Genomic DNA, 26,522 nt, shown 5'->3' on the forward strand with positions numbered 1-26,522 from the left:
CGCACTGCGTCGGTAAGCCCCGCCCCGATCCGGCTCGCTGCCCACCCCATCTTTAGCTCAGGGTGCGCAGATCATGCGCTGCCAGTGTGAAAGTAGCGTGCTGCGCACTTTTGACGGTGCGCGCCGAAATGCAACATGCATACATCAACGCTAATGTGAAACCAGCCTTAATCTGTTCAGTTGAAAGCTCCTGGAGGCCTTTCTGCTTTGATGATCTCAGCTTTTCAGTGTTAGCCACTCCTCTCTGCTGTATATACTCACCTCTGACAAGCAGGAATTGACAGTGTTAGTTCTATACTTCCTGGTTGGAGCTGGATGTGGAGGCGTTTTGGATTTTTTTCAGACTATTGCTTGGTGATTTGTCTGAAAAATCACCCTCTCCTATTTGTTTTTTTCTTCCTTACTTCCAAGTGTTCCACTCTGTTTGTCAGGAATCAAGTCCAGTACCTCCTGTCCATGACCCAGCAGCTCTACCTTCTGAGCTATTCAAGTCAGCTGGCCAGTTCCTTGCTAAAACCCAGTTACCAGTGACTGTTGTTCCTGATCGGCTCCACCCTGTGTTCTCTAATTGGCCCTCAGATTACTAATTACACGCCCTATATAAACCTGGCCTTGTGATTGCTGCAGTGCGAGATTATTTTGCTTCCAGCCTCTAGTAAAGCTCTTCCTTCTGCTGATCCTCTGCTACCGAACTGCTTCTCCAGTGTACCGACCCACGGCTGTCATCTGACTACGGTATCTGCTTGATCCTCTACTACCGAACTGCTTCTCCAGTGTACCGACCCCCGACTGTCATCTGACTACATTATCTGCCCCCTAGTGGTTGCAATAATATAGACTCCAATTCAGTACAGACCGTGACACTGTTGTTTGAGTGCATATTTTTATAATTGGTACTTTCATTTATCCCTGTACATCTTCCCTTGTTAATCTGGTTTTGAGTATTCATATATACAACAACTCCCCGATTCCCTGGGTGGAGAAGGGGACAGATAAGGGCTGATTCAGGCACTCAGCAAGGCACGTAGCCCCAGTATCTTAACCATTAGAACTAATCTGGGGAGCAGGAATAGCTAGGGTGCCCATAGCGTTAGGGATAGGGAAGAAGCCCCTAGCCCCAGGTTATCTTGTTACTGTGCCATGACAGACATCCTACCAAACACTCGCAAATGCATATAGACATGGTCCCATGGGACATCCTATATGCTTGGTAAAGAACATGCATTGGTCACTGATACACACAGAACCTACTGCACCGTGGACTTGTGGGGCATCACATTGCCATTCTTTAAATCACACTGCTTGAATGTTAATAACATGTGACTGAAACCTCCTGTCACATGTTATTAATGTTCTAGTGCTGGCTGCTGGGCCTTGTGAGAGCTGAGGACCATCATAATGTGATGCAGCAAGTGCTAAAATTATTAAAAAGATAAGTAACTTTTTTGCTAGTTGAGCAGCTCTTGGTGGCAAATAAGAGGGAAGCTAATTTAAAGAATGTGATAGTGAGCCAGTTCTGTGCAAACCAACAGCTACGGTTAGTGGTATATATTTTTAATTAAAAGGTTAAAACATTATGTCAGCAGTTGTGATTGGGCATGAGGTGCTCCATGTACTGTTGCAATCAAAATTATTCAATTCCCATTACAATTTTGGTGTAATTGTTTTGTCTTCTCAGGGTTAATTGTATGTGGCCTCCTTTTGAATCTGGGAGGGGTATATATACCCACTCTGGACTAGGATTCTCTGTCAGCTACACTTTCGTTCTGTCTGTGCGTCTGACCCCCTGGTGTGCGTGTGTATACTGTGTTGTTTGACTGCTTTCCGTGTTTGACCTGGTCTGTTTACTCTTTCGGTTTCTCTGCTTGGCTTCCCTAGTTGTTTTGCTCCTCCGGTTCTGACCTTCTGGCCCCTTTGTCTTGACTCCGCTATCTTGCGTCCTCATTGCTAGGCTCAGTTTTCTAACCTTTTGCTTCCACCTGACTATACTTCTGTCTTATCCCCGGTACCTCTTTGACCTCCAGGTTTTGACCTTGGAACGTCTGGACTCCTCTTTGGCGCCTCTTGTCTCCTCTGTACTCCAGCGCCTAACTCCCACCTCGACCACTCCCCCTGGGTCATGTGGTTAAGGTCCTTCTCGCAGGTCGATTAGTTCATGGTCGCTCTGCGCTCTGCTCCCTCGCAGTGGTGTGTAGCCCTCCCTGCAGCATTTACACCCGGGGTCGTGACATTCAGTTTATTAGCCAAATTTATAGACTTTCCGCTGTTTGCAATAAACAATCTTAATCGCTCAATACAAATAATGTAATAAATGGTTTCTCCCAAATTCCACACAAGATGCCATTTTTAATGACTACTGCAGTCTCAGGATGATTCAACCCCTTCACAGAAGTTTTGGGATTATTTTCTATACAGCAATGAAACAAAACTGTAGCTTTTTTAGCGAAAGGATCAGCAGCATATTTAGAAGAGGAAAAATTAAGCATATGCTGAGAAGAACACATTGCTTATAGTAGAACATGGCGGTAGCATGGGGATGCCTACAGTGAAGCATGGTGGTGGCTTATTGATGCCTACAGTGAAGCATGGCGATGGTTCAATGATGCCAACAGTGAAAAATGGTGATGGTCTGGTGATGACCTACAGTGAAGCATAGTGGTGGCTAGGTGATGCCTATAGTGAAGCAGGCGGTGCAACAGTGATGCCTAGAGTGAAGGCATCGTTTTTAAGAAATCTCAAGATGGAAGAGGCCAGGAGCCATTTGGTGAGCTGCATTTCTTGCTATATGTTCACAGATTTACCAGTGGAAAAGCCAAACTTCACATGCCACAAATGCAAGCTTGTGTCCCTGTTGGAGGAAAAGTTGCAAAATCTCGAAGAGAGGTTAGCTACGTTGAAGATCATTAAGGAAGGTGAAGAGTTTTTGGACAGAGCAGAATTATCTCTTCATGTTACAGAAAGAGAAGAAATTCGAAGTGCACCTGAAGAAACAGAGGAATGGAGACATGTGACCCAGAGAAGCAGGAGGATCAGGAGGCAGTCAGCACCCATACTGCTCAGAAACCAGTACCAGGCTCTCACGCAGGAAAACAATGAAGAAATACATCAGGATAAGACTTTGCCAACAAACAGCAACCTTGTACGCCTTCAGAGTCCTCCTGGATGGAGAAAGAAAAATGTTGTGAAGAAGAAGCGGAGAGTGGTGGTCATGGGGGATTCCCTGTTGAGAGGAACAGAGGCCGCTATCTGCAGACCGGATATAACTTCAAGAGAAATGTGCTGTCTTCCAGGTGCAAAAATTAAAGATGTGTCTGACAGGATATCAGGACTCTTCAGACCTACAGATGACTACCCATTCCTGCTACTACATGTGGGGACAAATGACACCGCAAGAAACGACCTGGAAACCATCTGCAGAGACTTTGAAGACTTAGGCAAGAAAGTGAAAGAACTGGGAGCGCAGGTGGTCTTCTCTTCCATCCTCCCAGTGGATGGCCATGGAACAAGGAGGTGGAATAAGATTCTGCAGGTGAACAACTGGCTACGTCGATGGTGCCGTCAGCAACGATTTGGATTTCTGGATCACGGAGTGAACTGCTTATATGATGGACTACTTGCTAGAGATGGGGTGCACCTTACGAAGACTGGAAAGCATGTATTTGGAAGTCGCCTTGCTACACTTGTAAGGAGAGCTTTAAACTAGAACAACATGGGAAGGGAAGCAAAAGACCAGAAAAAGCCATACACCTGACAAATGCTATTGAGAACTCTGCTATTAGAAGTGGAAAGGAAGAACAAAGACGAAAGAATCTAATCAATAAAAATATTGGAGAAAGAGAAACCAATCACAAACTAAAATGTTTCTATACTAATGCACAAAGCATGGGCAACAAGCAAGGAGAATTGGAACTACTAACACAGGAAAAGAAATATGATGTCATTGGAATCACTGAAACTTGGTGGGACGATACACATGATTGGAATACAAGACTAGAAGGATACAACTTATTTGCAAGAAACAGACTTGATAAACGAGGAGGGGGTGTCGCATTGTATGTTAGAAACGCGTATATCTGCACAGAGATTGAAGCTTCAGAGACGGGGAGTCCTGTGGAAACTGTTTGGGTAAGAATACAAGGACAGAACAATGGAAAGGACACCATTGTAGGCATTTACTACAGGCCGCCTGTGCAAGCTGAAGATATGGATGAACTCTTTATGCATCAAATGGCCAAGTTCTCCAAAAAATATGACATAGTTGTCATGGGAGATTTCAACTATCCAGAAATTTGTTGGGAATCTCTCTCAGGTAAAACTAACAGGTCAAGGAAATTCTTATCCTCTCTTGCTGACAACTTTATCTTCCAAAAGGTAAGGGAGAAAACAAGAGGAACTGCTACCTTGGATCTAATCCTTATAAACAGGGAGGAAATGGTTGAGGAGGTAAAAGTGGCTGGGACCCTAGGAGGTAGCGACCATGCTATTTTAGAATTTTGGATAACTAGAGGTGGAAGACCTGTGAAGACTCAGACATCAAGGTTAGATTTCAGAAAGGCAGATTTTAAGGGATTCAGAAAGAGAATTGGAGGGATCCAATGGCTGGATATCCTTAAAGACAAAAATGTCCAGGAAGGATGGGAAATCTTGAAAAATGAAATTCTCAAAGCACAGTTGTTAACAATTCCGAAAAGAGGGAAGAATAGGAAGCATTTGAGGAAACCAGGATGGATGAACACAGAACTTAAGCACATGCTAAAAAGGAAGAAAAAAATGTTTATAAAATGGAAGGAGGGAGGCATATCTAAAGAAGAATATAATGCGGTCTGCAGAACCTGCAGAGCACAAATCAGATTATCTAAAGCTGAAAATGAATTGAGGCTTGCAAGAGATGTCAAAAGCAATAATAAAGGATTTTGGGGATATGTCAAAAGTAAAAGAAAAGTCAAAGATGCTATAGGATTTTTACAGGATGAAAATGATGAAATGGTAAGACAGGATGTTGAGAAGGCTGAACTTTTCAATTCCTATTTTGCATCTGTTTTCTCTCAGAAAGGAAATGTAACATCAACTGTTATTCACTGTCCTATTAAGGGAATAGAAGAATCCAGGATATCTATAAACAGAAAGATAGTGAGGAAACACTTAGCTAACCTAAATGAATTCAAGTCTCCAGGTCCAGATGAATTACACCCCAGAGTACTGAAGGAGATAGCAGAAGAAATTTTTGAACCCCTCTCCATAATCTTTGAAAATTCTTGGAGAACAGGAGAAGTGCCAGAAGACTGGAGAAGAGCAAATGTTGTTCCTATCTTCAAAAAGGGGAAGAAGGTGGACCCAAGCAACTATAGGCCGGTGAGTCTGACTTCTATACCAGGAAAGATCTTTGAACAAATTATTAAACAACATGTATGTCAATACCTGGATAAGAATGAAGTGATTAAACAGAGTCAGCATGGGTTTGTAACTAATAAGTCATGTCAGACTAACTTAATTTCCTTCTATGACGGTATCACTGATTGGGTGGATCAAGGAAATGCTGTAGATATAGTATATCTTGACTTCAGCAAAGCATTTGACAAAGTCTCTCATACAATCCTTATTGAAAAAATGACTAAGTATGGAATGGACAAGGCAACTGTTAGGTGGATTCATAACTGGCTTAGTGATCGGTCCCAAAGAGTGGTCGTAAATGGCTGCACATCCAGTTGGAAGAATGTCTCAAGTGGGGTACCACAGGGCTCTGTCCTGGGCCCTGTATTGTTCAACATCTTTATCAACGATTTAGATGAAGGAATTGAGGGTAAACTGATTAAATTTGCTGATGACACAAAGCTAGGAGGGATAGCTAATACTAGAGAAGAGAGAGAGAGGATTCAAAAAGATTTAAATAAACTGGAGAAGTGGGCAGCAACTAACAGAATGGTTTTTAACAGGGAGAAATGCAAAGTACTACATCTGGGCAATAAAAATGAAAAAAGCATATATAGAATGGGAGGAATAGGGCTAAGTGACAGCACATGTGAAAAAGACTTGGGTATACTAATAGATCACAGACTGAATATGAGTCAACAGTGTGATGCAGCAGCAAAAAAGGCAAATGCAATTCTAGGATGTATTAACAGAAGCATACAGTCTAGATCACGTGAAGTCATTATTTCCCTCTACTCCTCTTTGGTCAGACCTCATCTGGAATATTGTGTCCAGTTTTGGGCACCACATTTTAAAAAAGACATCAACAAACTGGAGCAAGTTCAGAAAAGAGCGACCAGAATGGTGACCGGTCTGCAAACCCTGTCTTATGAGGAAAGGTTGCAGGATTTGGGAATGTTTAGTTTGCAAAAGAGAAGACTGAGAGGAGACTTAATAGCTGTCTACAAATATCTAAAGGGCTGTCACATTGTAGAAGGATCAACTTTATTCTCATTTGCACAAGGAAAGACTAGAAGCAATGGGATGAAACTGAATGGGAGGAGACACAGATTAGATATTAGAAAAAACTTTTTGACAGTTAGAGTGATCAATGAGTGGAACAGGCTGCCACAAGAAGTGGTGAGTTCTCCTTCAATGGAAGTCTTCAAACAGAGGCTGGACAGACATCTGACTGGGATGATTTAGCGAATCCTGCTTTGAGCAGGGGGTTGGACCAGATGGCCCAGGAGGTCCCTTCCAACTCTACGATTCTATGATTCTATGATTCTATTCTATTCTTTAACAGATTTAATCACACACTGGCTGCTCCTGCCCCTGCATACCATTCACACCTCTCTGCTACAATAACCTCACCCCCTGCTGCAACTTGTCAACTGAGCCAGGGTCTGTTCTTCACAAGTACCCAAGTTGCAAAAGAACTGAATAAGATCAAAGTTTTGAAGGCTGCAGGTCCTGCCGGCATCAGTGCAAGACTAATCAAAACCTGCGGGCACCAGCTGAGTGAGATCATTACATATCTGTTCAATATGAGCCTAAGAATAGGTATAGTACCACAACTGTGGAAATTATTGTGTGTGGTACCGGTTCCGAAGAAACCTTATCCGAAAGACCTTAATGACTATAGACCTGTAGCATTGACATCACACCTGATGAAGGTATTAGAGAGATTGGTTCTCACACGTCTCCGTCCTCTAGTGAGCTCGGATATGGACCCTCTCCAGTTTGCCTACAGGCCGGGCATTGGTGTGGATGATGCCATTATCCACCTTCTAGATAGGACTGTCTCTCACCTGGAGAAACCTGGGAACACTGTGAGAATAATGTTCTTCGATTTCTCTAGTGCTTTTAACACCATACAGCCAGGTCTACTGAGAGACAAGCTGGGCCTTGTTGGTGTGGACCTCCAACTCTCCACCTGGATCCTTAACTACCTCACGAACCGACCTCAGTTTGTAAAGGTTCGGGACAGTGTGTCAGACACGGTGATCTGCAATACAGAGGCACCTCAAGGTACAGTTCTTGCCCCTTTTCTCTTCACACTGTACACTGCGGATTTTAGGTGCAACTCATCTAGCTGCTACTTGCAGAAGTATTCTGATGACTCTGCAATAGTAGGCCTCATCACAGGAGGTGATGAAAGAGAGTACAGAGACACTAACCAAGCTTTTGTGGAGTGGTGTCAGAGGAACCACCTTAGAATTAATTCTGGGAAGACCAAGGAATTGGTGGTGGACTTTCGCAAGGGCAAAAATCCACCGGTAGTGGTCAACATTCAGGGAAATGACATTGAGATAGTCGACACCTATAAGTACCTTGGTGTGATCCTCAATAATAAGCTTGACTGGGCCCATCACTTGGATGCAGTGTACAGGAAGAGTCAAAGCAGGCTTTATCTGCTCAGAAGGCTGAGAGCCTTCGGAGTTAGAGGGGCACTCCTTGCATCCTTCTTCAACTCTGTTGTGGCATCAGTCATCTTCTTTGGTGTGGCGTGCTGAGGTAGTGGCATATCAACCAGGGATAGGAATAGGCTGGACAAACTGATTAGAAGGGCCAGCTCTGTCCTGGGATGCCCCCTTGATCCAGTTCAGGAAGTAGGCGACAGGAGGATACTGGCCAAGGTGAGCTACATGGTGCAGAATGATTCCCATCCCATGCATGAGACCGTGACAAAGATGTGCAGTACTGTCAGTGACCGGCTACTTCATCCTAAATGTGAGAGGGAGCGCTATCGAAAGTCCTTCCTTCCTGCTGCAGTTAGGCTGTATAACCAGCACTGTCCAAAACGGAGACGACCCAAACAGTGAAGTGATAGAGCCAAAGTTGTGACAGTCCGGTTACATATTTTTTTTTTTTTTTCCCCCCGTGTATGTACCTACCTACTGTCAATGTAATGCCTTTATGCATCTGTATCTGTACTTGTTCCTGCCTTGCTACTGTAATGCTCTGAATTTCCCCATGGTGGGACGATTAAAGGATTATCTCTTATCTTATGAAGCATGGGGGTGCTACAGGGATTTAATCTTCCTCTAGGCCTTGAATTCTGCAGCGTGTGGAGGGTAAGAATGATTCTACCAAGTATCAGGAAATCCTAGGAGAATTTATCATTCCTTTTGTGAGGAACCTGAAGCTTGGGTATCATTGGACCTGAAAATACAGCACCTAGTGGAATATGAATCCACAATTTCTCATAACATAAAAGGCAAATCAGCAAAAAGAGAAAAAATTGTAAAACATAACTTTTAATATTGTATAAAAGCTACCAAACGATAAAGTGCGATTAAAATAAACCACTAAATCATTTGCCACAGACTATACAATGGAGTGTCTGTTTGTATTAGCACCCCAGATCACCCAAAGTACATACATGTGGCTAATTCCATGTCCAAAAGTAACATAACCTGGACAGACTGATACAACTAGATAAAAGACAATGTGAATAACAACCACAGTCTTATCATGAATGGTTACTTAACCAAAGGCATGTATAGCCCTTATCATGCTTAGCTAGAACAGAAAAATAACTCATTCATGTCTAGAGAGGGGACATCAAACACCAGAACAGTGGTCCCTAAATGTGCTCAAAAATGGAAGGATCTCACCCATATGTCTGGAAGATGCCAATAATCAGATGTCCATCGGAGTTGAGAAGAGTCAGGAAGCAGGGAATTACCCTAATCAAACCCTGTAGGGGCTAGCAAACCTGACACCCATAACTCCCGCCCTAACAAGGGCAGTCCACATCTGACCCTCACAAAAATAGCCCTGCAATGTCCCTATGCACCCCGACGCGTTTCGTCATTTACTGACTCTTCAGGGGATCTAACTGCAAATGCTGGCCTTAACACATAGTAACCAGGCTGCTTCCTAGGTAACAATGGAGTGAGACAGCTTGTAACAATGGGCTAAATATAGCCTGTTAATCAGGATAAAACACACCCACCTGAAATTCACTCAAACATCCGCCACAGGAAATCACTGAACCTGTGTACCATCACAGACGCCGCATACTATTAGTATGGCAGCGGGGACTGAGGCGTTTGTGATGGTACACACGCCATTAGTGGAGCAGGTGTAGCATTCATGGCGCTTAATGTCAGTTATCACAGGTGGCGTTTTAAGGTTCAGTGATTTCCTGTGGCGGATGTTTGAGTGAATTTCAGGTGGGTGTGTTTTATCCTGATTAACAGGCTATATTTAGCCCATTGTTACAAGCTGTCTCACTCCATTGTTACCTAGGAGGGAGCCTGGTTACTATGTGTTAAGTCCAGCATTTGCAGTTAGATCCCCTGAAGAGTCAGTAAATGACGAAACGCGTCGGGGTGCATAGGGACATTGCAGGGCTATTTTTGTGAGGGTCAGATGTGAACTGCCCTTGTTAGGGCGGGAGTTATGGGTGTCAGGTTTGCTAGCCCCTACAGGGTTTGATTAGGGTAATTCCCTGCTTCCTGACTCGTCTCAACTCCGATGGACATCTGATTATTGGCATCTTCCAGACATATGGGTGAGATCCTTTCTTTTTTGAGCACATTTATGGACCACTGTTCTGGTGTTTGATGTCCCCTCTCTAGACATGAATGATTTATTTTTCTGTTCTAGCTAAGCATGATAAGGGCTATACATGCCTTTGGTTAAGTAACCATTCATGATAAGACTGTGGTTGTTATTCACATTGTCTTTTATCTAGTTGTATCAGTCTGTCCAGGTTATGTTACTTTTGGACATGGAATTAGCCACATGTATGTACTTTGGGTGATCTGGGGTGCTAATACAAACAGACACTCCATTGTATAGTCTGTGGCAACTGATTTAGTGGTTTATTTTAATCGCACTTTATCGTTTGGTAGCTTTTATACAATATTAAAAGTTATGTTTTACAATTTTTTTCTCTTTTTGCTGATTTATCATTGGACCTGCCAACAGGACAATGATCCCAAAAATTCCTCAAGGTCCATACCAGCTTCGTTTTGGAAAAAGTCATTGAAGAGTTTGGAATGACCGTCAATCGTCCTGTAAGCTTGTGTAGCTGTAACAAAACACCTGACTCTGCAGGTGTTCCCGCCTTTCAGCTGCAAAGACAGAATTCATACTCCCACCAGCTAGCTAGAAACCAAACCATACGGTTTTCAGTTAGGATTTCATAAGGAGAATATGAGCTTATCGTGTGCTTTAGCCACACACCGGTTACATTTTCGTGATCTCTGGACCAGATCAAAGCCCTTCCAGAGTCTCGATCCGTTCTAGCATCCAGGGGTATGGAGATATATAGAACAGCTACAAGAAGGTAAGTAGTAAAGCTGTGTTTGATCTTAACATGTAGCAGGGGCTCGGCCAGATCCGATGGCACCAAAACCGCCAACCTAGGACCGTCCAGGAAGGAGTTATGATTTTTCATAGGTTTAGGGAGATTTAGCTACAAACCTACAGGGGAGGTGATTTAAGTTCAGCCCAGAGATCAGGAGGGGAGTGACCCAAAGGGGATAAAAGCTAGTGTAAGGCCATGTGGTCTGCCTCTCTCTCTTTTCCTGATGCGTGCGGTCCACTTCGAATGAGGGGTCACTTCAATTAATGTGCTGTGAAGGACCCAGTTGCAAGGCAATGCCCCCTGAGGCCCAGTGTACATCTAATCGAACATCACCCAGTAATTGTCATGATCCATCTGCTTATATCTTTTATACTATACCCTTTATTTGCATATCTGACCATTGTATATGTATAACCATTGTGTATGTAGCGTAATGTCTAGTATTCCATTAAGTTGATTTTTTTTTTTTCGCCTTCCTCTGGATCAACATGTTAGGGCAGGTGTCACACTCACCTCCTCCCGGCGCCTGGCACGCTCACCTCCCTGGCTCTGGTCCGCTCTGCGGCGTCTGCGGCCGCTGTCCCGACCGCCGCTGTCCCTGCTACCTCTGCCCGGGCTCCTGTCACTGCCGCTCCATCTGCCGATGCCGCGGCTCCACCGCTTGCGGTGCCTTCGGTCCACGCCGCCTCCCGTGCCTCCACACCGCCTGGGGCTCTCCGGTGTGTCCGGTCCTCTCGCTCCGCCCCCTCAGCTGGCTCCTGTCAATCATCCTTCCTGCGGCCGGCCCCCGCTCCTTCACACAGGCGTACAGCTAGATACGCCCCGTAGACCTGGCGTCCTATCTTCTGGCCCCATGGTACAGCTGCACTCTGACCTGGAAGTTCACCAGCGTGCCCTATATCAGGCAGCCTCACCCTATGCTCGCTGCCTGACTATCATTTTTGGTATCGGGTCCGCGCGCTCCTGCGTTCCTCTTTGTCTCTGCGCTGTGTACCACTCCGTGGCCACCGCTGTTCTCCCTGTTTGTGACTTTCCTGTGTTCCCTCCTAGATCCAGTCCGTTCCTGCCTCCGTCTTCCTGCTCCTGTGTCTTGTCCTGTACCGGTTCCAGCCGCCCGCTTTGCCAGTCACATCTGCCATCCACCGCCATTCCCGCAGTCTCAGCAGCCATCCCTGTGGCTGTCGCCATCTCCTATCTGGTCGCCTGCACTTCCCTGCCTGCATACTCACCCGCTGTCCCGAGGTATCAGCTTCCGCGGCGATAGTCTCCCTTGGGTCTGCCCCTAACGCTCCCTGTATAGGGGGTGGTCCACCTGGTCAGCTCGCCCGAGGGAGGTTCGCCGTCGCGGTCCTGAGGATTCACTCCGGAGGTCTCCAGTCTCACAGTAGGTTAGGACAGGATATGGGTTGAACTAGATGGACTTAAAGTCTCCCTTCAACCTTAATAACTATGTTACTATGTTACTAAATATATAATTTAATCTTGGGATGCTCTTTTATCTCAATTCACAAATCTACTTGTCTGTTTCTCGGTTTAATTTTCCACGCTAACGGGGCTGGTCTCTGACTCGATTTAACCCGGTGGAACTGGTGGCAGTCCTACCGGACTGACCAGGTGTTGTTTCACTGGTTCTAATGTAAGGGGCTTCTCAGTCTGTCAGGGTTTAGGGCGAGTGTGGTGCCACGTCAGTGTCTGCGTTGGCCACATCTTCTCAATACCCATGCCTCCCTGGGCCCATGTGGACAGGGGGTGTCTGTGTAAAACTGTACCAATTTACCCTTACATGTCCCCAGGGGTGCGTAACGTCATGTTGGTACAAGTGGGGAAACCTTGCTATGTGATCCCACTGACATAAAATTGACGTCAGGTGGGGTGGCGAGATGTGGATGGATTCTTCACAAACCCCTTAGAAAATATTTGCTGAGATTTCAAGATGGTTGTTGCAGCACACAAACCCAAGAATATTGGCAAACTGGAGGCCACTGCCTTGAGAATGCTTCCAGAAGCTGTTGTCTGGCTATGTATCAAGTTTGTAGCAGATCATAACATCCAAAGGGTTCTTTACCAAGTACTAAAAGACAGGATTGAATAAATCTGACACTGCAGTATTAGTAAAAGTAGAATTTTTATACTGAATTTGGAGAAACCACTTGTATTATTAATTGTGTGGAGCCATATACATTGATCTTGTTTGATTATTTTATTGCTAACAACAGAAAGTTTGTAAATGTTGCTAAAATATCTCATTTGCAATGGGAGGTGTGAGGTAGCGCTGTCAGTCACATAGGGGATCACTCACTTAGCCGCCACAAAACCAGATCCAGCACAGGTTTTCCATAAAACCATTATAGTCCATGCGGTTTATTTATGCAGCATAAACCAAAGCAAGCAACATAAAGTTCATTTCATCATAGCGTTCTTGACAGAGCTTCTCTCTGTCCTCCCTGTGGTCACACAGGTTAGCAAACACAGACTCTTCAGCCTCATAGTTATCTCACCCAATTCCGGGTTTCCTCATGGCTGTTTCTACATGCAGCAGACATTCATTCCCTCCCGGGAATTACCAAGCACGTGCAGCCATTACACACAGCCACTCCACATGCTGTTAGCCAGGAGACACATCTCCCAGTGGGACCTTTCACAACGGACCAACCAGGTCCCTGCATTCACCACATGTGACCTACGCTGGCCACCTTATATGGTCCGTAGCCACGCCCACCGGGTCACATGGCTATGACCTCATCACAGGTCCTTGAACCATTTACACACACATTGCAATAGTGTTCTTAAACACACCCCCTGGGTGGGTTTGTATGTAACTGGGACCGCCCGTCTCCCCAGCAACCTGGAGACTTCTCCCTGACACATTGACACAACACGTCAGCAGTATCACTGCTGATCAACACCCACATCAGTCTCCATCTCAAGGCCACCCACCTTGAGATACATAATGGTCATTCATGACTCTGTCATTCATCCTCTCTCCTCAGACATCCACACAGCGCCCCCTAGTGGACACAGTGGTCACTACACCACATACCTCCCCCCTCTGTTCAAACCTGTGGGGTTGAACACACAGCATAACCCCGGGATCTCGAGACCGGGCACTCACTACACCTTGCCCCCCCCAGGTCAAGAGAACTGTCTCCATCTGTCATACGGCCTCATTCCTACGTTAGGCCTCCCCCGCCACCAGCGGTCAGAATATCGGCCCTGATCTTTGGCCCTCCAGTCACAGCCTGTCTGCATCATCAGACACTGTTTAGTCACCACATTCCTCTCCCTGTTTGTTCCGTTCCCCGACCAGCTCCCCCGGTCAGTACGGTCATAAGTCTTAGTTACGCCTACTGTCTGGCCTGAGTCTGACTCATTCAGCATCTCACAGGAACTACGGTCCTGTGAGATGCTGTCTCAATGGTCTCAATGTCATCCTGCCAGTCGAACTTCCACTTGCTGACATTCTACGGCCATCTGCCATGTCACTTCTTGGAGGAACCGTTTGGGTCCTTACATCTTGGGTTGAAGGCGGCCGCCACCTGGTATTCTATACCTCTTTGTTAATTCGCCGACGGTCCCGCCTCAACTGCTCAATCTCTTGCAGGTACCCCACTCGATACTCCACGAGCATCTGAAAGTCTCTCAGGATCTCCACGGAGCCAACCACCATGATGGGAATCCTACCCACTTCACTGGATACCTGGTCTTCATCCTCAGGAGAGATCCTCACCCTCACCACACCGGAGATATTGGCAAGGTCTTGCATTACCTTCCCGAGTCTTCCAACGATTCTCCCAATCAGAGCTTTGGGTACCGGAACCACATCTTTCCGCAAGCCCAGACGATCCATAGCCTCCTTCGCTAACTCTAGGCGTCGAGCAGCTTTCATATTACTCCGCCTGACCAACTATTTGGCGTGGAGACATTGTAAATGCATCTCTTTCAGGACAGCTACCCGGTTTGCTGTATCTTCCCTGGCTGATATTATCACCAACTGCCGAGTCTCAGGTGCCCAGTGCACCTTACACGCCTTGACCGCCACTTTGAAAGCCTCATGTACACCTTCCTCCACACAGGCTTCTTGCATGTCTTCGGGTACCTCGATTACAGATTTGAAGGTCGTGGTCTTGCTCTCTTCCTGGACAGAAGACTCTGGCTTTACCACGGACAATTCCCTCACTACAGTTGACCCGACTGGGTGACTGTCTTCTTCAGTCTTTAGCTCACAAACTTCACAAGAGTTTACCTCTTCATGACCCTTTGCCATGATTGGTATTGGCAGTTCCGTCTTGTTGTCACTCGCGCTCACCCACAGTAAGTCTTCGTCCAACTTCCTCTCCTGCCGAAGATCTCTTACAGTTTCTTTGAGTTCTTCCATCTCTTCCCTAAGGGTCTTCTTCACACTTTGCCAGGTGGACAGGTGACCTCTGAGCTCCAAGACTTCTTTCTCGAGCTCCTCGACCCTGTGCTCAGCCGTTTGTCTCAAGACTCTTTCTCATTTAACATGTTCTTCTACCTCTTCTCTGAGGGCCTTATTCAGTCCTTGCGACGTTACCATGTGACCTTTGAGCTCAGAGACTTCTTTTTCTAGCTCCTCTAGTCTGTGCTCCCTGTCTCTCTCAGAGCCACAGTCACCCCCAGAGTCTGAGTCACCCCGACCTGCCGCGCAATCTCTCCAGTTACCCATTAACTGTGCGAATACTCCAGCCGTCTTATCAACCAGATCAACGTCAGTCCTGTCAAGAGATGTCAGGTCCGTCTGTTGGGCAGACTCACCCCTTTTCCCGGTCACTTCTACCTCTGACCTCTCCACGTCAGGAGCCGTCACCGCCTTAATATCAGTTAGCCCCACAGTAGAAATGTCTCCACCCTCGTACCATAGGTCATCCAACACGACAAAGTACCGGCCTCCTTCCAAGGTATACACTAAGTCTGGTGGTATACCGCCACCTTGGCACTCACTGCCTCCGGGCCCCTCAAACACCACTCTGTCTAGCGCATAGTTCACAGTGACCCCATGTTTATAGCGAACCTGGGCCATTTTCTCGGTCAGACAGAAAGTGAGAGGAGTTCCTAACAGAGTCACCTGACTCTTTGAGTCCAACTGTCCCGAGATTCCTCCCCAGTGCAGCATCACGGTACACAGTTGTGGTTTGTCATGCTCCGGAAAGTATAACCCACATTCTAATAACACTCTACACGAACACTGCTGTTCCTCTTTTGACACACCGGCCCCTTTCTGGACCACCCCGATTTGGGTCACCACCCCCCATCTGGGACTCCACCTCCTTTTGGGCTACCACCCCGGTTTGGGTCACCGCCCCCTTCTGGGACTCCACCTCTTTTTGGGTTACCACCCCAATTTGGGACTCCACCCCCTTTTGGGCTACCACCCCGATTTGGGCCATCGCCCCGTTTCGGGATTTCCCAATGTCCGTTATACCGGTCTTCTCAGACCACAGTTCACACCACACAGTTTATGTCTCTTACGATACCACACAAGTCCTTGTTGGCACCACCACAGCTCCTGCTGTCACCAATCTTCGACACCACCGGCTGCCGTTCACACACCGCTGCTGGTGTCACCTTCGTAACCCCGAGTTACCGGAAGCCGCTTGTCCCCTGTGTAACCCTGCCGAGTTACAGGAAGCCGCTTGTCCCCTTCATAACCCCGCCGAGTTACAGGAAGCCGCTTGTCACCTTCTTGACTCCCACTGAGCCACCGCAGGCTGAATGGAGAAAAGAAAAAAAAAACACCACACAAAACTCACGTGTCCTGTCTGTGTGCTATTCAGGACGTTCCGTCTCCACCTGAGACCATCCAACACACAGGGCGCATCGGGTGCGATTCAGGGAGCGACCCTCATCCCAGGGTCTCCCCACACTCAGGTCCAGGGGCTCGGCGGGTGCTCTTCAGGACATCCGTCTCCGCCTGAAACTGCCCAACACTCGTGCCTCACCAGGACCTTTCCTCACTGAACCCTCCAGGTACACAGTCTTACTCACTGACCCAGGTCAGTACCCAACGAACACCTGTCCTTTACCTGTGTCGGCCAAACAGGTCCTCGGGTACCTCTTCTCCGCAGAGGCACCCTAGCAATCACCAGTCTCTTTCTCCTGGGGAAGCGGCCGCACTGGGCTCCCCGATCTGGACAGTGCCTTACTCACTAGGCCACCCCACGGTTCCAGAACCACAGCCGGACAGTGGCTTCCCCAAATGCAGGCCGTCACAGGCTCTGCTCACACACGTGGCCGGTCAGCATATTACACGGCTTTCTCGACCGTCAGCCCTCCTGGCTCAGCGTCGCCCTTAGCAACCGAATCTTGCAGTCCTCTTCCGTAGCTCTCAGCAACAAAGCTACAATATTGCCCTTTGCAATCTCCACCAATTTTGAGGTAGCGCTGTCAGTCACATAGGAGATCACTCGCTTAGCTGCCACAAAACCTGATCTGGCACGGGTTTTCAATAAAACCATTATAGTCCATGCGATTTATTTATGCAGCATATACCAAAGCAAGCAACATAAAGTTCATATCAGCATAGCGTCCTTGACAGAGCTTCTCTCTGTCCTCCCTGTGGTCACACAGGTTGGCATACACAGGCTCTTCAGCCTCATAGTTATCTCACCCTCGTCCGGGTTTCCTCATGGCTGTTTCTCCGTGCTGCAGACATCCATTCCCTCCCGGGAATCACCAGGCATGTGAAGCTATTACACACAGCCACTCCACATGCTGTTAGCCAGGAGACACATCTCCCAGCGGGATCTTTCACAACGGACCAACCAGGTCCCTGCATTCACCACATGTGACCTACCCTGGCCACCTTATATGGTCCGTAGCCACGCCCACCGGGTCACATGGCTATGACCTCATCACAGGTCCTTGAACCATTCACACACACATTGCAATAGCGTTCTTAAACACACCCCCTGGGTGGGTTTGTAGGTAACTAGGACCGCCTGTCTCCCCAGCTACCTGGAGACTTCTCCCTGACACATTGACACAACACGTCAGCAGTATCACTGCTGATCAACACACACAGCAGTCTCCATCTCAAGACCACCCACCTTGAGATACATAATGGCCATTCATGACTCTGCCATTCATCCTCTCTCCTCGGACATCCACACAGTGCCCCCTAGCGGACACAGTGGTCACTACACCACAGAAGTGAATCATTTTCATTGCAGCTGTAATTAGGTCTTTAAAGACCCCCATGCACATTATTGTAAAATTGTCCAAACCCTCGGATTTGAGTAGGGCTGGCTGAGCTTGTGATGTGTTTGGGAGCTTCCAATTAATCCTGATGATGTTGGGGAAGATGAGGATCAGACAATTCAAATTCAAATCTCTGATAATTTGGTTCTCCTACTGTAGGAGATAAACAGTTGCCAGTGGTTTCTTGCAGTTACTCACTATTCTTTCCCCACTGACAACACATGAACATGCTGCCATGTGTATGTGGAAGTCCAAGACGTAGTTGTCGTTAGGACTGCTATCTAAGGTGTATCATAGAATAATTGAATGTTAGAGTTGGCAAGGACCTCAGGGGTCATCATGTCCTACCCCCTGCTCAATGCAGGATTCACTAAACCATCTCAGACAGATGTCTGTCCACCTTCTATTTGAAGACTTCCATTTAAGGAGAAATCACCACCTCACGTTAAAGCCTGCTCCACTCATTGATCGCCCTCACTGTTGAAATGTTTTTTCTAATATCTAATCTGCATCTTCTCCCTTTCAGTTTCATCCCATTTTCCAGGTATATGGGCACCTTTAGACAAACACTATAGCTATACATCCAGCAAGAAGTAAGCCAGGCAGTTTGGTACTGTTTGGTCATGGAATCATATGATGGATGCATCATCTTTATGTTATTGAATCATTACATTTTCCTATGGATTATTTAGTAAAGTTACCTATAAGGAACTTCTCTAGAACTGAGGGATACAAACATGTTTTATAATCTGGGAGTAATGTTGATTAAACCCAGCAGATAGAGAAGACCTTTGCAATAATACTTATTTTTAAGAATTCTTTATAATCAAAAAATTTCCAATAGCATTCCACTGTTCCCCATCCCCTACAGAACATATATACAGTCCAAATGAATTGTCTCTCCCCAACCTTTACTGACTCTCACTTAACCCCGCACCATCATTATCTTTACTACACTTTTGACAAAAGCACTAACACTTCAGCCCATTCATTTGGTCCCTGAGAAATTAAATTCCTTTGGGATCTATGTGGATAAATCTTACAATGCTCCAATGCAAACATTCCTTACGTTTCCTACATATGTTTCATTAGAATATCTAAAAGTGAAATCCAGGATTTTCTCTCTTATTTTGTAACATCTCAGTATTTGCAATATTCATGCTGCTCTGACTTCAGCTTTTTCAGGATGTTTCTTTAGTGGGCATTACCTCCTACAGAATAGCATTGTATCATTTATTACACTACCCTCTGTGTGAAATTGTAAGGTTATTAAAGAGTCCAAATGGAGTCAACAAAAAATGTACGTTAATTTAAAAAATAACATGTAAATTACGTTTCATGTATCTGGGGAAAAAAAAAGAGACAAAGTTTGTTGAGTATTCGACCAATAACCTTCTTTTTAAAGCCATTAAATGTGTGTGTATGATAAAATCCGAAATGGTGATGAGTCAGGAAGCAGGGAAAATGGCCTGGTCATGAAATGGTTAAGCAAGAAGATTTTTACAATAATGTTACAACACAATGATATAACACTGTACCGTCGATGCCACACCACACATGTCAGAGCAATTAATCTCCTGCCATACACCGGTTCCCAGGCTGAAGTCCTATATAATACCAACAAAATGAAAAAATAAAGTCTGTTATCTCTCTTCACCACTGATATAAAGTTTTATGATTTTTCTTAGGTGAATATGGCATACCAAGGCCATGGTATTTCGCATTTTTACCCACATACTGGTGCAATTTTCACAATCCTTCCCAAGGAGATGGTAAGCAAGGTCCTGTGCTAATCTTGTTAGATGACTTTACAATGTGCATTCATTGTCTGACCTGGTGAAAGGATTACATCCAGTACAGTCAATGGGAATATTATTGAGTGGCTTTGAACTGCTAATTGGCCAGTAATTATTATCATGGAATTACTAGGAGCTGAGTCACCAGAATGACTTTGATGCTAATGAGAAAGATCAAGTACAATGAGACAAAGCTAATTCTATCACAAAGTAGAAGAAGATAAGCTCCTCTGAAGAGGTTATTTTTGTTGTTCCAAATGTAATTGGAAATATCTATTGAGATCAGTTGGTAGAATCACTGGATGGGGTTATAGAAGAGAAGCTTTCTTCCTTCCTGACAATCAGTGGAATACTAGAAGTACAATCACTACTGTTCCATTGACTCATGATCCCAAAAATACCTACCAGCTGTTCCTTTGGAATCCCATGCTCTTCTATCAGACATTCTTGCTTTTTATTGTTTAAATCTAGTGTTTTTAAAAAGATTTTACCACAACCCATCATTTATTTTATCTTTGCATCACAAGACAGTGCTTGTGGTTGGGAATATTATGGAAAATTCAAGAAAAGTTGGGAAAAAAAAGATGAAAAGAGGTGTAGGTAAGGGGCTGGTGGGACATGTGGTTGGGAATATTTTCTTGAAGTTTCAGTTGAGAAAAATAGAGACATGGGAGTAACGAGGGGAATAATGGGGCATGAACGCCAATTACTGGATTCTAAAGAGCTTTCCAACAGGTCGCTATGCCTTGGAAAAGATTTTTAGACACAGGATTAGGGCAACAAGCTGTTTCTAAAGCTCAAGTGATGCTGCCATGCTAGGGCGTTATAACCCCAAATCCTGTATAAATGATATACTGCATATGAGAATATTCTAATTCATCACTTTTGCAAACCGTTACAATTTTCGGCAATTTCTTACACTATGTTTTTATGTTTCATTGTTAACCCAAAGCTGATTCTGTAGAAACAGAACTCTCAGTCCATGAAAATGAGGAGGATAATCAAGGAAATGCAGAAGGTAAGGATTGCTAAAGAGAGATTGTAGACTAAGGTACTCTGTCATAGCTAATGGGGCACTTTATTCATGTTTATTCTTTACTATGGCGATTTGTGTCCCAGAAATGACAGGAGGAAGAATACAATTGCCAATAGTCAGCCATTTGTTTGTAAATTTAAGATACTCTTTTTTTTTCGACAGTCGAGGTCAAAGCTTTTATAATGACTTTTGTATGTTTCCTATGTTTTGGTACTTTTATAATTTATAGATAAGTCTGAAGAAGAAGTTGAAACCCTATCCAAAAAAGTGGAGAATCTACAAGAAGTCCATAATAACAAAGTAATAGACAGATGCAAACATAAAGTAAAGAAAGAAAAGGACAAAGAAGAGAAGCAACTGAAGGATGAACAGGAGAAGGAAAGAAAGGACAAGGATCAGATGACTGATGGTAAAAAGGAGTAATAGTAGAAAAAAAATCAGACTTACCAGATATACAAAGGTTGTTTCTTGTGGTAGAAATCTTGAAAATGGAAATTGTAACACTTATGACGTTTGTACAGACATAGGGATGATTCATCAAAGCTTTCAAGTCAAAATTCTGCACCCAAATGTTGTGACTTTTGGCATTTTCATGCCAGTTTCTCTTAGCTACATCGAAATGAGCGGAGCTGGGGTGGGACCGGGTGCATGAGGTGACATCACAGATCGTCTAATTCATGACGATCTGTGGCATTCCATACACTATAAATCTCCCTCCAGTACCTGACTGGAGTAAGATGTCCAGTGTAGCGCACAAAGGAGTACGCTGCTTGTGAGAGGTGGGCATCTCTTCATGAATTAGAAGTGTCTGACTCCACCATGTCCCCTCATCAAGGCTGTCAAAAAAATCGCTGGTCTTGATGAATCATTGTCTTCTATACAATAAGCACAATTATTTAGGAAACAATATCTCCTTATACATGCAGTCTGGCAAAACTACTGGAGTAGTGCATAGGCTTACTCCAAAGGGATGTTTTCAGTTTACAGCAGTGCGATGGTGCACACAGGCACAAGACCCATCCTTAAATTATTCAATCATGTTAAACGAAACCTGTCAGATCCCCCAAATCTCACAAACTGCCCCATACCTTGTTAGATTTTTAATTTTGCATCCCAAAAATGTCTGTTAAATCAGACAATATTTATTATCATCGCAAAAATCAACTTATCCACGTTTAAAGTTGTTCTACACATATGCAAAATAACCTGTACAGTTTCGGAGAGAGGGAGTCTCTTCACATAAAGTAGTCTGGCACCAAATGCTTCAATCACACCCTCTCCCCACCACAGCATGATTAACATCTCCTTTTTTTGTCATGTCTGTTCATCTCAGTAATACTTCCGTTACACCAGGCAATAGTTGTTGTCAATACAAAAATATTGTTTTATCACCATCACCATCCTTTAGATACACAAATTACCCTAATTTCAGTTATCACAGACTGGAGGCAGGTGGAGGGGTTGGTGAATCACAGACTGGAGGCAGGCAGAGGGTCCGGGGTATCAGACTGGAGGAAGGTGGAGGGACCGGGTAATCACAGACTGGAGGAATGTGGAGGGACCTGGTAATTACAGACTGGAGACAGGCAGAGGGGCCAGGGTATCAGACTGGAGAAAGGTGGAGAGATTGTGTAATCACAGACTGGAGGCAGGTTGAGGGGCCAGGGAATCACAGACTGGAGGCAGGTGGAGGGGCCAGGGAATCACAGACTGGAGGCAGGAGAAGGGCCCGGGGTATCAGACTGGAGAAAGGTGGAGGGGCCAGGTAATTACAGACTGGAGGAATGTGGAGGGACCTGGTAATCACAGACTGGAGGCAGGCGGAGGAGCCGGGGAATCACAGACTGGAGGCAGGCGGAGGGGCCAGGGAATCACAGACTGGAGGCAGGCAGAGGGGACAGGGTATCAGACTGGAGGAAGGCGGAGGGATTGTGTAATAACAGACTGGAGGCCGGCGAAGGGGCCGGGGAATCACAGACTGGAGGCAGGCGGAGGAGCCGGGGAATCACAGACTGGAGGAAGGTGGAGGGGCCGGGGTGTCAGACTGGAGGAAGGTGAAGGGGCCAAGGAATCACAGACAGCGAGAACACCCAGTGCGCAGTCCAATCTAATTAGGAGAAAACTTCAAATGCTGATTAACGAAGAACCAAAAAGCAAATTTCATCACCAAAGGTATCAATTTGTTCAGTATTATACCGCCACTACATAAATGTCTTTATTTTATATTACAGAATCATGCATTTTGATAATGATAAGAATGATTGGGAACTATGAGTAATCTATTAGGAATGTAAGTTTAAGAGAAAAACATGTATTATCTCTATTCCAGTTTTAGAAAATCCCTTTTTTGAACCTGAGCCTCCTGGGATGATCCCTGGAGTGTGTGTTCAAGATCTGGTGAAAGTCTATCAACATAGTTACAAGCCAGCAGTGGACATGATGAATATCACATTTTATGAGGGCCAGATTACTGCTTTCTTAGGGCATAATGGAGCTGGGAAAACAACAGTACTGTAAGTGTCGCTATTCTTCAATGCTATTCTCCCATCAGTAGTATTAGCGAGCCTTTGTCATTCGGCAGTACTTATCTGGGCTGTTCCCTCCAGAGATCAGTGTTGTTACGATTGACCACATTTTCTGTCATTTTATTCAGGCTAAATTTCTTGCACAACTATAATTATTTCTTTAACTTTTATTTCCACTTAGGTCAATAATAACAGGATTATTCCCACCTACATCTGGTACAGTGTGGGTCCGCGGCAGAGATATTCAGATGCATATGGATTCCATCAAGCAAAGTCTTGGCATGTGCCCCCAGCACAATATTCTTTTTCATCGGTAAGAGATAAAAGAAGCCCAAAAGAATCATATAATAATCAACTATAGTACTTTTTTATACAGATGATTGCTACCAATCACAAGATTGAAGATCCCAATTTCCCAGTTTGAATGACCGGCAGTCAATTTAGTACTTGCCATTTCCAGCAGGCTTATAGACTTTGAATGGGACAACAGTTCGTATGATAGACCACCAAGTTCCCGATTTGAATGAAGCAGCAATCATTCCATTCAAAGCCTATAGGACTAATGAGGGTAGCAGAACATGTGATGAACCAGTGTTCCACTGATACAATGTGGAAAGATCCACAGTGGTTGGACCAGTGTTGCTGCTGCTAGATCAATATGATGACTGTAACCACTCACAATAGAAGAACTTCTTTTCGGGTTTTTTGGTTGAGGCCACTGGCCCCTTTGCAGTAGTGATCAAATCCACTGGAATCTGACAGCAGGAGCACAGGATGACCCAGCAGCAGCACCACCATTCCATCCATTGTGGATACTATTCATGTTCCTTAGGGATATAGGAGTCCAGAAAGGAGGATACCATTCCTGGATCTAGATGTTCACAGCTAGGGCATCTCAATCCATTGACTCTAACACGTTCCATGCACTTGTGCCCAATAACTTTCACAACATTCTTGGGCTCACACACACACAAGTTTCTTTTGTGCAAGTCCTATCCATGTTTTTCCACGGATAGCACTTGCACCTATAATAGTGAATGGGGCTGTTCACATGTCCGTTTTTTTTGCACAACGAAAGCAAAGTGATGTCCAATTTTGAGCCGGATCAAATTCGGCAATGCAATTCTGTGGGTCCATGGAAAAAATCCGACAGCACTCAGATGCTGTCCAAGTCCTGACCATTTTTTATGGACTGCCAGATAGGAAAAGATAGAGAATGGTTATTCTTTGTTTCTCGGTCGCCTTATTGGGGGACACAGAGACCATGGGTGTATGCTGCTGCCACTAGGAGGCTGACACTATGCACAAAAAAGTTAGCTCCTCCTCCGCAGTGTACACCCCACCGACCGGCAGGGAATTCCTCAGTTTAGCTTAGTGTCAGTAGGAGGTGGACACGGGTCTTTCATTAGACCCTTATCTACCTCAGTGTGCGTCGTTCCTTTTCAGGTTTCCGGAGGGATACAGTGTGAAGAGTCACAACTGTACTCCCACAAAGAGACTATGAGTACGGCGTGTACTGCCACCCCGTATCCTCATAGCTCTCCGTGCGGACCAGAAGCTCGGCGCAGATGCGGGCCAGCGACGGATGGTCCTTGCCAAACGCCTCCCACCCACTCGCCCACCAGAGCCTGTCGGTCGGAAGAGGCGCAGACACGGGAAAGATTAACAGACAGCGTTGGATAAAGAAGGTACCTTTATTGGAGCAGAGGCGCGGCGCACGGAGCAAACCACCGCAAGGATACATTGGAGCGGCACCAAGGCAGCGCTGCAGGATGCGGCCCGCGCCTTCGACGGTTGCCGCATTTCACTTAGGCCCCGACTGCGGTGCGGGCCTTGTCTCCCCCCGCCTGTATTCATCGGGGGATTCATCTTCCGGCGCGGTTCTGGCGGCATCTTCGTTGTGTGTGGCCGCTGCAGAGTTGCGGCACTTCCGCGCCGCCCTTTGCTGACAGGCGGCCGCCGTCTCTAATTTAGTCCCTGGCTTCATTTTAGGCCTTCGCGCCTGTCGCGGCCACGCCCCCCGCCCACTCATAGGCCGGCTGCGCTCCCGCCCGTTCCTAGGCCCTCCCACCGCCTCTCTTGGCCTGTGGCTGGGTAAGGGGGGCGGTTTCCTTTAGTTCAGTTGGCTAACTCCGCCCTTCTTCTTGGCCCTCCTGAACCGCGTTTTTTTTTCATCCACCTCAGGCTGCCGCCATCTTTGCAGCCTGTCAGCCGGAGACGATAGACAGATGTCAGCTATCCCCTGCCGGGGTCCTGCAATTCTCACAAGCCTGGTACAGCGCTTTGGGGACACCGGACCGTGAGTAGTTCTGCAACTGCAGACTGACACCCTCCTCTGCCTTTCTGTTCCCCAACCTTCCGGCTTTTCTTCAGGGTCCTTCTGTTCCATCTTTATGTCTAACTCTAAGTCTGAGCGTAGCCGGCCGCCGGCCCCCACGGGCACTCTAGTCCAGTTTGTCGCATGCCCCTCTTGCAATCGCAGACTTCCCTGACCCCGTTCAGGAGCCATCTATTGTGCCACGTGAAAGTGAATTCCCCATCCCTGGCTGGGCCTCGTCTCTTTCACAATCTGTAGCAGACCTCACCAGAGTGTCTCAGTCCCTAGTGGCCGTTCTTGATAGGTTGCCCCTGGACACTTCTGCAGGGTCCAGCAGGTCGCAAGACATTCCATCTGAGCCAGCCAGCAGAAGCCGCCAAAGACCCAGGCAGGATCTCCGGCCGGAATCCTCTCCTGGCCTCACATCCCCACATAGTCCTTCCCAGCAGTCGCCCTCCCGTGCCTCCTCACCCGAGTCAGGTGAAGCGTTTTTTAGAGCTGGATTCGGACCAGGACGCGGACATGAAGGTTACAGTACAGAACCTCATTGCTGCGATTCACCACACCTTCGAAATCTCAGACTCCCCTGCGAAATCCTCAGATCAGGAGGTTTCGTTCAGACGGGCAGAAACACCTTCCAGGGTCTCCGCCTCCCACTCTTGAGTTTGGCAAGACTCTTACCAGGGAAAGAGAAAATCCGACCAGGCGCTTTCAAAGAGGGAAGCGCCTCGGCGTGCTGTATCCGTTTGCCAAAGAGCTCACCGATAACTGGTCTGCTTCCCCCTCGGTAGACGCACCCGTGTCCAGACTTTCTAACAACACGGTCCTCCCGATTTCAGGTGTGACGTCGTTACAAGATTCTAATGATAGAATTATAGAATCTTTAGCAAAGTCAGCATTT

General features: G+C 46.1%; 1 protein-coding gene across 1 annotated transcript in view; it reads left to right on the top strand.

Moving 5' to 3' along the window:
* ABCA4 (ATP binding cassette subfamily A member 4) overlaps positions 1 to 26,522 on the top strand; it is a 255,198-nt gene that overhangs the window by 133,967 nt on the left and 94,709 nt on the right. The window contains exons 17-21 of the mRNA XM_073571415.1: positions 19,636 to 19,719; positions 20,696 to 20,761; positions 21,009 to 21,188; positions 23,109 to 23,292; positions 23,486 to 23,617. Of these exons, the coding sequence (XP_073427516.1) occupies positions 19,636 to 19,719; positions 20,696 to 20,761; positions 21,009 to 21,188; positions 23,109 to 23,292; positions 23,486 to 23,617 (646 nt within the window). The remainder of the gene's footprint in view (positions 1 to 19,635; positions 19,720 to 20,695; positions 20,762 to 21,008; positions 21,189 to 23,108; positions 23,293 to 23,485; positions 23,618 to 26,522) is intronic.

This window comes from Dendrobates tinctorius, unplaced genomic scaffold, assembly GCF_039654945.1.
Source record: "Dendrobates tinctorius isolate UK_male_01 unplaced genomic scaffold, ASM3965494v1 ptg000029l, whole genome shotgun sequence".
Taxonomy (NCBI): Eukaryota; Metazoa; Chordata; class Amphibia; order Anura; family Dendrobatidae; genus Dendrobates; species Dendrobates tinctorius.